General features: G+C 41.3%; 1 protein-coding gene across 1 annotated transcript; it reads right to left on the bottom strand.

Moving 5' to 3' along the window:
• Positions 1 to 14,574: 14,574 nt before the first annotated feature.
• Positions 14,575 to 17,684, bottom strand: LOC308280088 (complement C1q-like protein 2; the record flags this gene model as incomplete). Its single annotated transcript, XM_080720350.1, has 2 exons — positions 14,575 to 14,754; positions 17,085 to 17,684. 2 exons carry the CDS (start codon positions 17,682 to 17,684, stop codon positions 14,575 to 14,577), a joined length of 780 nt encoding a protein of 259 aa, XP_080576476.1.
• Between the last annotated feature and the right edge of the window lie 45 nt (positions 17,685 to 17,729).

The following is a 17,729-nucleotide window of genomic DNA, read 5'->3' as shown; positions in this document are numbered from 1 at the left end:
ACAGCAAAGAAGACGACAATCACCGAAGGCGAAACCAAACTCACCATTCGTCCAGATCTGCCTGCAGAGGTGCGACGGAGAAGACGAGACTACGACCGTGCCATCAAGATATTCATCGAAAAGGGCATGTTCCGAGGGTTTGCATACCCGCACCGGCTTCGTGTCCTACACGAAAACAAAATTGTCCTGTTTGACGATCCAAAGGCGGCGGAATCATTCGCCGATGAGCTGGCGTAAGTCTCGCCTTGTAAAACTGTATCCAGGGTGGAGGTAAGAAGACAACGTTTTTTGTTTTGCATCCCCGCATCATGACTGTTATTATACGGACAGATCACTTGGCTTTGAGCCCCCGAACGTGAAGGGACACTGACTATAATAGTTTAATCTTCGTGATCAGCTGTTTGTTTTTTGTTTGTTTTTCTCCTCTTCTCTTTCCACATGGCCGTCCACACTTCCTGCAACAACGTGTGACGTCTTACGGGCGATACCATGACTGAAAGGAGGGAGGGGGGTTTAAAGGGTTATTTATTTATATTACACTGCTACCTTTCTTTGAAACATCACAAGGTCATAATGATAGAATGTTAAAAACGGATGTGAACTAATGAAGAGAACCTTTGTTGTAGGGGGAGGAGAGCTACTTGCTGGCTTAAGCAGCTTTGCTACAGGGGGGAACCTTTGTGACAGGCTGTGGAGGCTGATGAGCGGCTCTCATCCCCACTCAGTAATATTATGTGACCAACAAAATGAAATAATGGGTAGTAAAAAGGGGTGGGGGTGCAAAAAAGTAAGGGATTACACTGAAGACAAGAGCTCCAGGGGCCAAAATAAGGATTTACTGTTTATTTCTTTAATTTATTTTTATTGCTCCAATATTGTTTCTCTCTAGCCTATTTAGAGTAGGGGTAGATGTCGTGGACTACAATGCCACGGCTGGGGTGGGTTAATGTGTTTTATATGTGTTATTTTTTTGTTTTGTTTTTTGTTTTATGTGCAGTAACAAAAGCAACGACGACACTTATGAGGCAAATGTATACACTCACAGATAATTCTTGCAGATCACAACAACTATCATGCCAGACATGAAAATACACTCCTGGAATATTAAAGGTCTGGGTAACCCTATTAAAAGAAAAAAAATGTTAGCTCTTCTCAAGAAAAGTAAAGTGGATGTGGCTTTTTTGCAAGAAACATATTTATCAGACACTGAACATATTAAGCTAAAAAGAGATTGGGTGGGCCAGGTCTATTTTTCATCATATAGAACTCATAGCAGAGGAACGGCTATTTTGATCAATAAATCAATACCATTTAATTTAGAAAAAATAGTCACAGACCCAAACGGACGATTTGTCCTGGTCTCAGGCCGCATTTGGGGAACACATATTACCTTTCTGAACATCTACGCCCCCAATGCGGACGAACCAACTTTCATGTCCGATATGGTGCTGCTTTTCAATGAAAATTGTAAAGGGTTTGGAGTTATGGCAGGAGATTTTAACCTAACAATGACAGCTTTGGACAAACTGCCACAAACTTCAGATCGAAATCCTCTAAGGTCCTTCAGGGGTTGTGTGTAGAAAGTGGCCTAACTGATGTCTGGCGTGAATTACACCCAGGCATTAAAGACTATAGCTTTTTCTCCAATGTTCACAATTCATACAGTAGAATAGATTACGCGTTTGTTTATTCTAAATATATGTACATGATAAAGGAATGCGAAATTAGTCCCATTATTTTATCTGACCATGCTAGAATTTGTTTAACTATTCAGTTTAATGGGAATAACTCAACCCCTAAAAAATGGAAATTTGATAATTCACTACTTCAAGATGAAGAATTTAAATTAAAAATGCGAACATGGATTAAGAGCTATATAGATGAAAATAACGACCCCCTCCTGGACCCTAACATTATTTGGGAGGCCGCAAAAGCCACTCTACGAGGTTTAATTATCTCATATGACTCATTTAAAAAGCGAGCAAAAAGAGCACAAACACGAGAACTTGAGAGAGAAGTAATAAGATGTGAAGAACTCCATAAGACAGCAGCTACAGAGGATAATTGGAGGCAATTATTGGTGGCCAGAGCCCAAATAAATCTTAATATGTCAAACGAAATCACAAAACAAATGAACTATGTTAGACAGAAGCATTATGAATTTGGCAACAAACCGAGTAAATTATTGGCCCATCAGTTAAAAAAAGAACAAACTGAAAGAACCATTAAAGCTATATACCTTAATGATAACATAACATACCACCCAAAAGAGATTAATCAAGCCTTTTTTGAATTCTACAATACACTATATAAATCTCAAAGCTCTTATTCTCAAGAACAATTGGATCAATATATGGAAAATAAAAATGTACCAAATTTATCTGAATCAGACCAACAATACCTTAATTCATCGTTTACAGAAGAAGAAGTTCTGGCCACGATTAATTTAATGCCTACAAATAAAAGCCCAGGACCTGACGGTTTTACGGCAGATTTTTACAGAGAATTTTGGAATGAACTTCAACCTATTTTTATGGCCATGATGCATAATTTCTGTCAGAACAGAAAACTCCCGCAAACAATGAATTTGGCAAACATTACAGTGTTACATAAAACTGGCAAAGATCCTTTAAAATGTTCATCATACAGACCTATCAGTCTTTTAGATCATGATTACAAAATTATAACTAAATTACTAGCAAAAAGACTAGAAGATATCTTGCCAAAATTAATTAATCCAGACCAATCAGGTTTCATAAAAGGGAGATATTCTGCTGACAATATAAGAAGACTTTTGAATGTAATAAACCATTTGGACACTAGAGGGAGCCCTTCTCTACTCCTAGCTTTGGATGCGGAGAAGGCGTTCGACAGGGTCGAATGGAACTTTCTTTTCGCTATTCTTGATAAACTCAAAATGGGACAGAACTTCATAGCTTGGATCAAAGCAATCTATAACAATCCTAAAGCTGCTGTCATTACTAACGGGGCTTCCTCTAACTTCTTTGAACTAACAAGAGGTACAAGACAAGGGTGCCCGTTGTCAAGTTCGCTCTTTGCGATGGTGGTAGAATTGTTGGCGTCATGTGTGCGAGACAATATAAACATTAAAGGAATGAAAATTAATAATGAGGAGCACAAAATATCTTTATACGCAGATGATATTATTTTATACATAACAGAACCAGAGCAATCCTTAATACATTTGCATAACGAAATAGAACAATTTGGAAAATATTCAGGATACAAGATAAATTTCAATAAATCTAATGCGTGTCTCCTGCACATGACACCAACAGAAACGATGCACAACGCATATCCCTTTAACTGGACTCCAGAAGGGTTTAGATACTTAGGAATAAATGTCACACCGAAACTGGAGAACTTATACAGGGAAAATCACTGTCCTCTTATAGAAAAAATAAAAAGTGATCTGTGTAAATGGGCTACGCTACCATTATCTCTATTGGGAAGAATAAATGTGATAAGAATGAACGTCCTTCCAAGACTAAATTTTCTTTTTCAAATGTTACCATGTTACCTATCTACAGATTTTTTTAAAGTAATAAACAGACCGATTTCAAAATTCATCTGGTGTAACAAAAAACCTAGAATAAAATTGGTGACTCTTATGAAACCAGAATCCATGGGAGGTCTTGGTCTTCCCAACCTCCAATATTATTATTGGTCAGCTCAATTAAGAAATGTTTTGTCATGGTCGTTGGGAAGACAGGACTCACAATGGGTTCAGATGGAAGCTACATTTGTTGACCCAATACCAATGGGCTCTCTTTTATTTATAAAAAAGTTTAATAAAATAAGAAACATGGGTAACTGTTTCACTATATCAAACACATTGCGTGCTTGGAAGGATTGTTCAAAAAAACTTGGTATTATCAATTGTACAACTTTGCTTTCTCCTATTCTTCATAATCCAGATTTAGACAAACACTTAACATCAGTTAACATACAAAGGTGGACTCAGTTGGGGATAAATCAAATTAAAGACCTGTTTCACACAAACAAGCAGTTAAAATCATTTGTGGATTTAAGAACAGAATATGGAATTCCAAACACAGATTTCTTTAAATATTTACAAATGCGAAATGTTATACAGTCACTCAAGAGAGAAAATAAGTTAAGATTAGAATTATATGAAATAGAAGAAACTTTAACACTATCAACTACAATTAAAGGTAAAATCAGTGAAGTATATGACATACTATCCAAAGACTGTCAATCAGCTTTCTTACCTTTGTTGAACATTTGGGAGACTGACTTAGCAATGACATTTGAAGAAAACACTTGGACAAATATCTGTGATCGAATACATTTTTCATTCACAAGTAATAAAATTAAAGAAGCTAATTTTAAATTCATTCATAAATTTTATCTAACACCAATAAAAATGCATAATATTTGTAATGATAACTCACCAAACTGTCCTAGATGTAAAACCCACAGAGGAACATTTTTGCATATGTTTTGGCAATGTGAAAAACTAAAACATTTTTGGGAATCAATTCACTCTTTCACAAGGTCTGTACTGGAAACAGAATTTGAAATGTCCCCATGTGTCTACTTATTGAACGATCTATTGGAGATAAGGATGGATTTAAAAAAATATAGACTACTAATCACCATAACGTATTTTGCTAAAAAATGTATTCTTTTGTTCTGGAAGGATGAATTGTCACCCACCTTTGGGATGTTCCAAGAGCAATTAGCTCAATTACTACCACTGGAGAAACTGACTTTTGAAAAACATAACCGAGGACGGGTGTTCCAGGACCTATGGTCCCCTCTGTTCTCCCAGCTGAGAACTGGGGCAAATGTTTGACATGAACTGAAATGTAAAATATGCATTTGCTGTTGCTGTTGTTGCGATACTGTTACTGTAGTTTTTGTTTTGTTTGTTGTTAATTTGTTTGTCTGTTTGTTTTGTTTTTGTATAAAAACTTGTGCCCCCAATAAAAAGAATATTAAAAAAAAAAAAAAAAAAAGAATACAAGCCATGTACTGTATGTACACTTAGTGTTTTTAAAATAAAACTTTGTAAACCTAAAAAAAAAAAAAAAAAAAAAAAAAAAAAAGATAGTTTCACTGCTCTGTCAGACACAAACCCCTCAGGGGTGATTTATACTTGGTTGCCCGCCGGTGTTACTCGCTTAAAATACCGATCTACAAGCCCACAACACGTTGCGCTGCGAGGCGCTGTGGGCCTGTAGATCGGTTATTTCCAGTGCATCACCTGTTACTCTCATCCATACTGGCATGCAGGGTTTAAATCACACCATCTAGCCGTGTGTGTGTGTGTGTGTGTGTGTGTGTGTGTGTGTGTGTGTGTGTGTGTGTGTGTGTGTGTGTGTGTGTGTGTGTGTGTGTGTGTGTGTGTGTGTGTGTGTGTGTGTGTGTACTTTGCCAGGTGTGTGTGTGCGTACACAAGCATGCTTGTGTAGGTTTAACATGTGTGCATTTGAGCGTGAAGTTCGCACGTGTGTATGCATTAATGCGAATGTGTATGACGCAGTATGTGTGCTTGTACTAATGTGTGTGTGTGTGTGTGTGTGTGTGTGTGTGTGTGTGTGTGTGTGTGTGTGTGTGTGCAGCCATCCATCTGTCTAGCAGCCGGTGACACAGTATTGTTGATGTCTCTTTGGTGTCAGCAGCATCACTTTTCATCCTAAATGTGTCTGCATCCAGGGGGATGTTCCAAGCTATTACACCAACATCCCTCCATGCTGCTTTTAACCCGTTTAAGACCAGGGACGCATTGTTACGCATTATTTTATGCTTTAACTCAGGGGTCTTCAACAGGGGGTCCGGGACCCCTCGGGGGTCCTCAGAGTTACTACAGGGGGTCCTCCAAATCTTTGTGTGATAGAAACCTTTTTCCTCGTTTTTTATATTAACCACTTGAACCCTAAGGTTCCATATTCTGAGAACTTTAGCCAAAAATAGCAGATCTACAAGCTCACAACGCCTCGCGCTGCGAGGCGTTCTGAGCTTGTAGATCGGCTATTTTTGGCAAAGAGGTTTGGTGTAGAGGGGGAAAAAGAGCAGACTAAGTACAGAGTGAAAGGTCAAGTTTATTAAGTATTGAAGGTTCAAGTGGTTAAATATCCGAAGACACAAATTGACATGAATCCAAAATACACTGATGATCGTGCTATGAAAAGGTTGTGGGCGTCCCTGCTTCATCTCTCTCTCAACTAAGGGGTCCTTGGCCTGAAAACGTTGAAAATCCCTGCTTTAACTATTAAAAAATAACAGCTAGGTGCCACGCTGTGAACTTGTAGATCTGCAATTTTTGAAATCATGAAAGTTTGTGCAAGTCTTTGAATATTTGACCCGAAGTGTATTCTAAATCCTTCTAAGGTTTTCTTTTTAAGACCTATGTTTCTATGTCAGTAGTGCTCCAAGATCCATTATCTATTTGGCATTTGAGCCACGGACCAACATTTGATGATATTTAGCCTCTCAGACCCAATATGAATATGAATATGAATATTTTTCTGAATCAAAACCACCAACTTGAACCCTAGCATCCCTATTCTGGGAAGAACTTAAGACAAAAATAGCAGATCTACAAGCTCTCAACACCTCACGCTGAAAGGCGATGAGACCTTGTAGATCAGCTATTTTCGGCAAATAGGTTTGGTATAGAAAGAGCAGACCAAGAACAGAGTGAATGTCAAGTTTGCTAAGTCTACGATTGAAGTGGCTAAATGTCTGAAAAAACATTAACACAAATCCAACATAGACTGATGACAGTGCTGTCAAACAAGTCGATGAAAATCGACTTGTTTGACACACATTCATACAATATGTAGAGGGGGTCCCTGCTTCATCTCTCTCTCAGCTAAGGGGTCCTTGGCCTGAAAAGGTTGAAGACCCCTGCGATACGATATTCTCACTCTCAAGAAAGTATGGTGACGGCTTGGGACAGCATTTTACCATGCGTCAACATCTGGACTCAAATGTTTTACTTAAGCAAAAGTATCAATACTGCAATGTAGAAGTATTGTGCTACAAGGAAAATTCAGATCTACAAGCTCACAATGCGCCGCGCTGCAAAGCGCTGTGAGCTTGTAGATCGGCTATTTTCAGCATGCAACCAAGGGAAAAATCACCATCAAGGCCTGCCAAAATACCCTTTTCTCACCTAAATCAAGTGTAGATTTAGTCGACTAAAAATTTGATTCAAAAGACGATGTGCTGTCAAAATCAACACTGCCACAAATCATGTTTGAATTGTATTCAATAAATAGGCACATTAGTTTCACATCATGTTTAGAGGTGTTATTGCAATAACACCTCTAAACATCATGTGAAACTAATTCTGGGAAAGAGTGACGTAAGCTCATCTGTGATGTTCACAAGTCAGTGGGATTCATGTGAGGAACCTGTGACAGGTAGCAGCAGGGGCGTCACACCAAATTCTGGGCCCTGGGTACAAGGATTCACTGCGGGTCCCCCATGAATGTTAACCATTGAAAAATAGCAGATATACAAGCTCACAGCGCGGCACCGAGTGCCGCGCTGCGAGCTTGTAGATCTACTATTTTTGAAAAATCATGAAAATGTGTGCCAAGAAACCTATGTTTCCATGTCAGTGATGCTCAAAATTGTTCATGTGAAGGACCCCCCATCTCAAAATATTGAGTTCCAGGAACCCCCCAGAAGCAAAATTTGAGTTACAAATGTTCACTTAAAAAATACATATATTCAAAGATTTGCGCACATTTTCACGACTTTTCAAAAATAGCAGATCTACAAGCTCGCAGCGCGGCACTCGGTGCCGCGCTGTGAGCTTGTATATCTGCTATTTTTCAATAGCTAAAGTTACTAGGGCCCCTCCACCTTGGGCCCTGGTAACTCAGTCCCACTTTCCTACCCCTTGTGACGCCCCTGGGTAGCAGGAAGCAGTAGCACTACTTTGTCCTATACAAATTGCAGCAGGCACGTGCACACATATAGAGATCAAAGGGGGCTTGAGCCCCTGCTCTTTTATCCCTCTGTAAAAAGTGCCCTCTCCAGACCATGAATGCAGTTTCTACTATGGTGAAAGAAATGCAAACGTCCTCTTTCCATGCCATACCTGAAGGCAGCAATTCAAGAGAATTGCCTTGTCCAAACTCTCCTGAACTTGAATGCAGCATCTTATGTTGAAAGAATTGCCCTCTCTGTGTAGAAATCCATGCCGTTACGCCACATCTCCAGTATTGACTTGATTATGCTTAGTTCAGTTAAAGTGTGGTATCAAACACCGAAATAGCCGACCTCCAAGCTCACAACGCGTTGTGAGCTTGGAGGTCTAGTCGGGGGCATTAGGGAGATGACATGGTAATTTCGTGCTAATTAGTCTAAAAGCGCCAAATTCTGCTCATATATAGCCCAGGGTATGCTCTAATGATTTAGCTAGGGCGCCCGAGTCTGCGACATTCGGGGTCGCCACAGCGGCCAAATCAAGTTGGGTTCCCATCGACTTTCAATACAGGTGAAAAATACCCAGAAAAACACTTTTATTCTGGGTATTTAAGTAGGATGTGAGGGGTCTAACTAGGGGTTTGTCATGATGCTGAATCCATTGCAAGCATTTGTTTTGCACAAAAACATTCCTTGGGCTATAAATGGCCCCAGAAAACGATGGTTTAGTGATGAAAAGAGATGAGTCATCACTTTTCAGAGTTTTGTGGGTCTTTTCTGGAGCTGTGGCGACCCCGAAGGTCGCCGACTCGGGCGCCCTAGCTAAATCATTAGAGCATGCGCTGGGCTACATCTGTGCAAAATGTGGCGCTTTTAGACTGATTACCTCGAGAAAAAAAAACCCTAAGGCCTCCGACTAACATGAATGCTCACCCATACATGCATAGTTTTCTGAGGTCATTTATAGCCCAAGGAATGTTTTTTGTGCAAAACAAATGCTTGCAATTTGTTTTTCCTCCTGTATAGAAATTCAATGGGAGCCCAACTTGATTTGGCCGCTGTGGCGACACCAAAGGTCGCCGACTCGGGCGCCCTAGCTAAATCATTTAGAGCATGCCCTGGGCTACATCTGTGCATCATTTGGCACTTTTAGACTGATTAGCGCGAAATATCCCTATCGCCCCCGACTAGTCTGTTATTTTCGATATTTTCACCAAAAGGCCCTTTTAGAGATTCTCCTGCCTCTCTAAAATTCTCCGCAAGTTCCTGAATTGCAGAAATGTACTTTTTCTTTCTTCTAGGTTGGCAAAATGACATTGCTTTGGGGGCATGTTTATATTGTTAGATATCAGTGTAATGCAAATAGCGTATTTCCGCCTTGTCTCGGAAACGTGAAGGATGCAAACGTGTGGGGTCGCGCGGTCTCTCTCGTACCTTTTTAATTTAGACAACAACAAAATAAACCGACAGCTTAGGCTCATTTAATCAGGCGTGCAAATATTTGTTCCCCGTGATTGGCTTTTAATTTGACAGCTGTTGGGTGTAAACAGCTGTTTGCCGTGTGGTTATTCTCGGACGGGGTTGAATTCTAATGGAAAACAAGACAACACAGCGCAGTCATGCTAATGAGGGCTTAAGGCTGCCACTTCACTTTGTACAAAGCCCTATACTTACAGTACAGGTTTACAAACTTTCTTATTATTATTGACTGCTTTAAAGAGGTGGTGCCATGATTTCCCCCCCCCCCCCCCCCCTATAAAACATGATTATCAGGTATTATGATTATACTGAGAGGAAGATTTTTTTCCAAAAAAGTATACAGAAAGAGTTAGAATTGGGTTTTTATGTGGACACACCCCCAGTTCATTAAGTATGCATGGATGGCATGGTGGGTGGTGACCCAGCTGATATAGCCACACCCCACAGTGTTGGGTGAATGGTAAATAGGGGAGGAGTTGATTCTGTGATGTCATCTTATCTGTGTTTTTTAACTGACACTTTTCACCACAAGGTGGCAGCCTCCAAGAGAAAACAAACAAATACTAAGAGAATAATCATTTCTAAAAAAAAAACACATAAGGGGGTCAAATGAAGTACTTTCAACCTCCTAGACACATGAAAAACAGAAAAAGTACAAAACTATGGCACCGCCTCTTTAACTATTGAAAAATAGCAGATATACAAGCTCACAGCGCGCTGCGAGCTTGTAGATCTGCTATTTTTGAAAAATCGTGAAAATTAGAATTTTTACCCGATTCTATAAGTGTCTTTTGAATCCTTCTACGATTATTTGAAAAACCTATGTTTCTATGTCAGCAAGTAAGTAAGTAAGTCAGTAAGTCATGTTTCTATGTCAGCAATCTGGCTAGCCATCGTCAAAGAAAAGGTCCTTTTCACTTTACTGGAGCTCAGTTAGTCTGTTCTTGAGAGACTACTATGTCAGTGGTTCTCAAACCTTTTCATGTGAAGGACCCCCAAAATGATATTTATTTGGCCACGGATCTCAAAATATTTAGTTCCAGGGACCACCCAGAAGCAACCCATTTGCACACATTTTCACAACTTTTTCAAAAATAGCAGATCTACAAGCTCGCAGCGCGGCACTTGGTGCCGCGCTGTGAGCTTGTATATCTGCTATTTTTCACTGGTTTACGACGTTCATAAACCATTTAGGCCTAATTCTAGGCCTAAATGGTTAATTTCAAGGTCTTCCGTTTGGTACTGTATGTGTAAAACTGGTTTCTTTCAGAATTGACCTGGACAAAACGCAGGAGACCAAAGGGGGAGGTAAATGTAATTTCCCCATCGTTTTTTGTAGTGTTTGCATTGTAATTGCATGTATTGTTGTGTTCATTTTGTAGGCTATGTTGATTAATTAAATACATAGGACCGCAATGGAAACAAGTGTGTCAGTGTTTGATGTGAGTATTAGCAGTAGATGACCACACTCACATAACATGATGCAGTGCTGGGCCGTTCTGTGTGAAAGGTTTTAATCCTATTTAAGCACTTGAACCCATGTGGTTAGTTTCAGGGGAACATTCGCAGAAAATAGCAGATCCACACAAGCTCACAACGCGCCACAACATGTCACAGCTCAATACGTTTTAAGTGGAGATGGCTATTAGAGATTTGAGTCAAAAAAGATTAGTAGGACTTTGAAATAGTGGTCCCACTATATCATATTACATTCAGTAAAAGTAAAATCAATTATAGACTTACAATCACCTTCTTTTTCCCCAAACAATATTTATTTGAATATATTAGGACAAAATATATAGCAAGACATCCATTTATATCTTTCACATTTGCATGTTTCATCAGAGCATTACTGTAAAATCTGCCACAAACAATCAAAATAACCTCTACACGACTAAGGTTTTGTTCACATCTATTGGATTTAATGTTATTCACATGTTGGCCTATTTGCCCTTACGACCCCTCAGGGATGGCTCTATGACGTGTGACGTAAGCACAAAATGGCCCCAGTGTGAATATGTTCAGAGCTTTGGCACACTACACTTTCACAGGGTTCCCACACCTTTTTACCAATTCATTTCCAAAACTTTTCCAAAACCTTTCCAGAATATTTAACCCAATTTCCAGGACTATATAACAATAATTCAGCTCAATAACAGGTCGCTTACTCCTATGTGCAATGCCCAAAGACAGGTAGTGTTTTCCAGTGGTTCTCAACCTTTTCAGGCCATGACCCCCGAAATAATCATATTTTAATTGGGGACCTCGGCACCCTGACGAGCACTAAGAGTTGAGGAATTTTGTATAACACTGTTCTATTGTGAAAATACAACGCCTCGCAACGCGAGGCGTTGTGAGCATGTAGATCGTCTATTTTCACAATTTCTGCCTCTAATATTTGACAATTTGGCCCATGTTTAATTTGAAATTTCAGAGGTATTAGCAAAATCAATAACCAAAGACAATGCATAGCTATTTCTTCCAGGACCTTCCAGGACCCTTGATAAATTCCAAAACGTTTCCACTACTGGAAAAATATTTTTCTAATTTCAAAATATTTCCAGGAATTTCATGACCGTGGGAACCCTGGCTCTATGACTTGTGACAAAAGCACAAAATGGCCACAGTGTGAATATGTTCAGAGCTTTGGCACACTACACTTTCAAGGCCTCTTTCATTCAAATAAAAATAAATAAATAAATAAAATAATTAGTTAAATTCCTTCATGTTCTTTGAAAAATCAAACCCATGTTTGAAGTGAGCGGTGGATGTGAGCAGTTCATTTTGAAGTTCAGTTTCCTAACTGTGTGTGTGTGTGTCAGGACTTCATATGGGAATATTTAGGAATGCCCATATATGGAGGAAGAGCCCATATCTGTGTGGCTGGATCAGACAGGGATCTCCATGTATGGGCATAAAAGGGAATGTATGTTGTGGTGTCATGGGAACCACTCTAACAGAATCCCTTTTATGCCCATACATGGAGACCCCTGATGTCATCAATATTAAGCCCATATATAACAGGACTTCATATGGGAATGCCCATGTATGGAGGAAGACAGCCCAAATATGTGTGGCTGGTTCAGACAGGGATCTCCATGTATTGGTATAGGAGGGATTATATGTATGATGTCAGATGTGATAGACGTCATAGGATTTTCATATAACGAATAACTGAGTAAGCATGTTTGGGCTCTGACAGCATATCTCCATATACAGTACATGGATCTCCATATATGGGTACCAGGAATCTCCATATATGGGTAACTGCTTGTATAATAAGTGTGGGTGTTTAGAGAAACATGTTCAATATATGTACCGTTAAGTCTATAAATGAAGTGATATCACTTTTGAAGTCACACTTGTATCACCTTATGTATTGTACAGTCCCCACTGTATCAACCAAATACAGCTTAAAAAAGACATCTAGGCTACTTAAAAATACTCAACACCAAAGGATGTACGGTCGGTTGCTCTCACCAACACAATGCTAATTTTACTGCCAAATGGACCTTCATCAGAGTATGTTCTGAAACGGGCCAAAAAATCTGGCCAAAGGAAATGGGTGAAATTGAGTAAATTGTCCTGGTGAATGCTAATATCCATCCTTGGATGTTGAGTCTTTTTAAGCATTCATGGCATGTACCATGACGTCTCGATAAATAAAATAAAAAAGAATAATCTTGGTGCATTTTCGATGAACAATACAACACGTGGAAAATAAACCTGCCAACAATGGCATTGTTCTCCAAAAAGATTAGGAAGAGAGACATTTTTTCAAAGTATGCAGCTCTCAGTGGCACTGCTGTCAATGTTCATAGCGAAACAGTGCAGAAGTTCTCAAAGTGGGGTCCGGGCCGGGTACGCCCGAGGGGGGTCCATGGGGTTCCAGGAGACAGGGGCGCTGGAACTCCCAAATCCCAAGGGGAGCTGAGCCTGGAGGAGTTCATGCGTGCGCCCTTTGGCCGCACGCCGAAAATTCACGTTTTTTATCCGGTTTTGGGTTATTTTTATTACAGTTTCGGGTGCTTATTCCCCTCACAACGGTGTAACAAGGAGCTGTATAGTTACTAGTTATTTTAGCACACAGTGCAACACACAGCACGCATGCACACACACAATCACTCACGCACACACTACAAAATCGGGTATTATTTTTGTAACAGTTTTCTACTGTTTTTATTCCCCATATACAACGGTGTTAGTTTGCAACAATGAGCCTATAGACAGTTTCTAGTTCTCAAATAAATAGACTTTGGTGTGCCATCAAAGCGGGATTTAAATTTGACTTCCCTTCTGACCGGAGGTGGCAAGGTGACCATGTGATTAGGTCACCATGTGATAATCAAACACCTTTTTTCAACATATTTTATTCCCCAAAGTCAAATACATTATTGTTTTAATATAGCTCTGTGTGTGTGTATATATAGGCTTATTTAAAAAAAAAAAAAAAAAAAAAAAGAATTCTCCCCACCACCAGGGGAGCTGCAGCTCCCTCAGCACCCCACTTCCAGCGCCCCTGCCAGGAGGTCCCCCATAACTAGCTAATATAGCATTAAAATGAGTTGAACCATTTCAAACCTATATGTCTGAACTGAAAGCTCACAATGCATCGTAATGTGGCGCGTTGTGAACTTGTAGATTCTGTTTTTTTCAAAAGACTTTTTGTAGAGGGGGATGAATTTTACAATTGAACACAGATCTTGTATGGCAGGGCAGGGGATCTGAGGAAGAAATGATATGGCTGCATCATGTATAACCTTTTTATTTTACCATCACATATAATACTTCTACATTATGATATGTGGCACTGTAGCTTGTAAGTGATGGTAAAATATCGTCGTTGTTGGGTGGAAACCTTGTATGTCCAAAACCTTTCTTTTGTATTTATCATTTTTAAAATGATTTAAACTATAGTGAAAACAGCCGATCTACAAGCACACAACGCCTCGCACCGCGAGGCGTTGTGTGCTTGTAGATCAGCTTTTGTGCGACGGCCTTGTGTGATGAAACAGTGCTTTGCTTTGCGAAAAGATTAACACATTTGAAACTCGGAGATACGAGGTTTCTGCCCGACAGTGACGATATGATGGTTATACACATGCAGCCGGTTATACACACGCAGCCATATCATTTCCCATTGCACAAGTGGTTTAAATAGTATTTTTAGTCGGGGTATAGGATGAAGCCGGAGAAGGTGCTGTACTTGTTGTTGTTGCCTCCGTGGGCCTTCCCCCCGTCCAGCTTGACGTAGATCTCGTCCCCGGTGTCCAGGTGCAGCACGGCACTGTTGCTGGCGTAGTCGTAGTTCTGGTCGGCGTCCTGCGCTATGGCGCTGGCCCGCACCTGCAGCGGAGGGACGGCACAGTGCACGGACGTGCAGAGAATGTTAGAGAGGCAGGGGCTGAAATTTCTAAAAGGGCACTTTTTTTTAAGTGTTTTTGGCTTTTTCCGCCTTTAGTGATAAAGTACATATATAGGCCTACTATAGCAGGGGTCTTCCACAGGGGGTCCGGGACCCCTAGGGGGTCCTCAGAGTTACTACAGGGGGTCCTCCAAATCTTTGTGTGATAGAAACTCTTTTTTTAACTCTAGTGTCCATATTCAGAGAACTTTGGCCAAAAATAGCAGATCTACAGCGCTTTGGCGTAGAGGGGGAAAAGAGCAGACTAAGTACATAGTGAAAGGTCAAGCTTTTTAAGTATTGATGGTTCAAGTGGTTAAATATCTGAAAACACAAATTGACATGAATCCAAAATACACTGATGACTGTGCTGTCAAACGATGAAACTATATGGAATCTATGAACAGGTTGTGGGGTCCCTGCTTCATCTCTCTCTTAACTAAGGGGTTCTTGGCCTGAAAACGTTGAAGACCCCCGTACAGTATACTATAGGCTGACAGGAAACAGGGAGAGAGATGGGAGGGGGGGGGGGGTGACACGCAGCAAAGGTCGTCAGGATCGGTACTCGAACCTGCGATGCTGCAAGGGCTGGATTACCAGCAGGTGCCTGGACAACTATACCTTGTGGCCTAGGCCTAAAAGGGCACTTTTGGTGAAAATATCGAAAATAGCAGACCTCCAAGCTCACAACGTTTGATACCACATTGAACTAAGCATTATCAAGTCAATACTGGAGGTGTGGCGTACGGCATGGATTTCTACACAGAGAGGGCAATTCTTTCAACATAAGATTCTGCATTCAGGTTCAAGAGAGTTTGACAAATGTCTTTCACCAAACATGAATAGGATAGAGCAGCAGAAGTTCACACGCTGTGAGCAGCTTGTACCTGTGTGTCCAAGGGATGCTGGGGACCCCCTGCAACCCCCCAAGGACCCCTGGGGGCATCCCTGGCCTGAACCCTGAGCATGCTGGGGTTCAAGTGGCAAGGATCACTTCACCCACTTTCTGCATCAGTGGTTCTCAAACTTTTGTCAAAGGACCCCCACAATTACATGTATTTGGCCGCGGACCCCCCATCTCAAAATATGTTTTTCCAGGGTTTTTTTTTGTTAAAAACACCTCAATTATTTTATTTCTTCTAGAAATAGCTAATCTTTCACTCAATAGGGGAAATGCCCGTCGCAAGTTAATGATGTCATAAATGTCATGTGTGATCTATCCCTATGGAATTTATGGCCTGCGTGTGAAAATAAAAACAAATGTAATACTTCCTATGGTTAATATGAGCATCAAATCGATATTTCAAATGTGTTTGTGTGGTTTTTTTGCACATACATGCCATAAATAGATCACACATGACATTTATGACATCATCATCTTGCGACAGGCATTTCCCCTACTGAGTGAAAGATTAGCTATTTCTAGAAGAAATAAAATATTTAATGTGTTTTTAATTTTACATTGTAGTTATAGAGGACAATTATAATGTATTAAGGCATATTTGTCATATTAGCCAGGGATCCTTTTAAAGCATAAAATAATGGGTAAAGGGTCTTAATGGGTGATTGATCCTCACTTATTCTCCTTATATGGTAATGGTTGTAGGCTTATACTGTTTTTGTCAACTGGGTCTGTGTCTCAGAGGAGGGCTGTGGACAATTCAGAAACCCAGAGACAAACCTTTCAATTCCTGGGAACTTAGCATGTTGTTCTCACACTAAAAAGACTGTCAGCCCATGAAGGACACATGAAGGAGCAGCCTAGACAACATAATTACCATAATGAGCATAGTGAGAGGAGGACCAGTTATACAAGGATATTATTCTGAATCAATACATCTGAGAAAGGACATTTACAATACAGAACAGAACACTGCAGCCAGGGTCTTATGAAAAAATACTAGCCTACATTGGTGGCATTCCTGATTTATGTTTAAACTTTTAAATGAAGCATCTCTGCATTCATTGTAATCTTATCCACATCTTTAGAAGGTGTGCTGCACAGAACATAGTTCCAAATCTTCATTACGCACGACAAAGACAAGAACAATGCCACAGGGCACAGGTCTTCAACTGATAATAGTATTACAGTGGTAAAACAACAGTCTATATGACTCTATATATATTGAGACTAAAGGCAGAAAGTTAAATCAGCAGTCAAACGCAAGGCTATGTGGCGCACGGTTTGGTGCGCAAATACGCAATAAAACGATCACGGACGGGTCGGTGACGCACGGACAAAACGACGTGTCTAATCTATCAGATCGATTACCTGTCCGTTCTTGCACAGGTCGGCCCACATGCTCGTCCCGTCGCCTCCCCGCATCAGCACATGGTAGGTGAAGAAGTACATGCCCGACACACGGCAGGTGAACTTGCCGGTGGCGGCGTCGTACTGGCTCCCCAAGTTCGTGATCACATCGTCGAACTTCAGAACCTCGTATCCTTCGTGCGGGTTCTTCAGTCCGACGTAGAACGCTATCTTGACGCCGCCGGGGACACCGCCGGTCGAGGCGTTAATCGCTCCATGATCCGCATCGTCCTTGGCACCGCTCCCCGCCGCCGCCAGTCTCGGGTATCCGGGCGGTCCTCTCGGCCCGGCGGGTCCGCGCTCCCCCGGGGGACCCCTGGGTCCCGGCTTGCCCGGCCGCCCCGGCTCCCCGCGGGTCCCGTGCGCCATGGCGGTGGTGGGCGGCAGGATCCCGTTGACGTCCTGCATGTCCTCCGCGGCCCTGGGCGGGCCGCTGTACGGGTCACACACCATGCGACAGGTGCCCATCATCTCGTAGTGGTGAGGGACCGACGCCGCGGCGCGGCTCTGCAGCAGCAGAGGCACGGCCACGGCCAGAGCCAGCACCGCGGACAGCGACATCCCCACGGCGGCCAGCAGCACGCAGCGTCTCCTCCGCGCGGCACC

This window comes from Nannobrachium achirus (assembly GCF_963921795.1).
Source record: "Nannobrachium achirus genome assembly, chromosome: 24".
NCBI classification, from domain to species: Eukaryota; Metazoa; Chordata; class Actinopteri; order Myctophiformes; family Myctophidae; genus Nannobrachium; species Nannobrachium achirus.
This window is presented reverse-complemented; position numbering and strand designations above follow the sequence as displayed.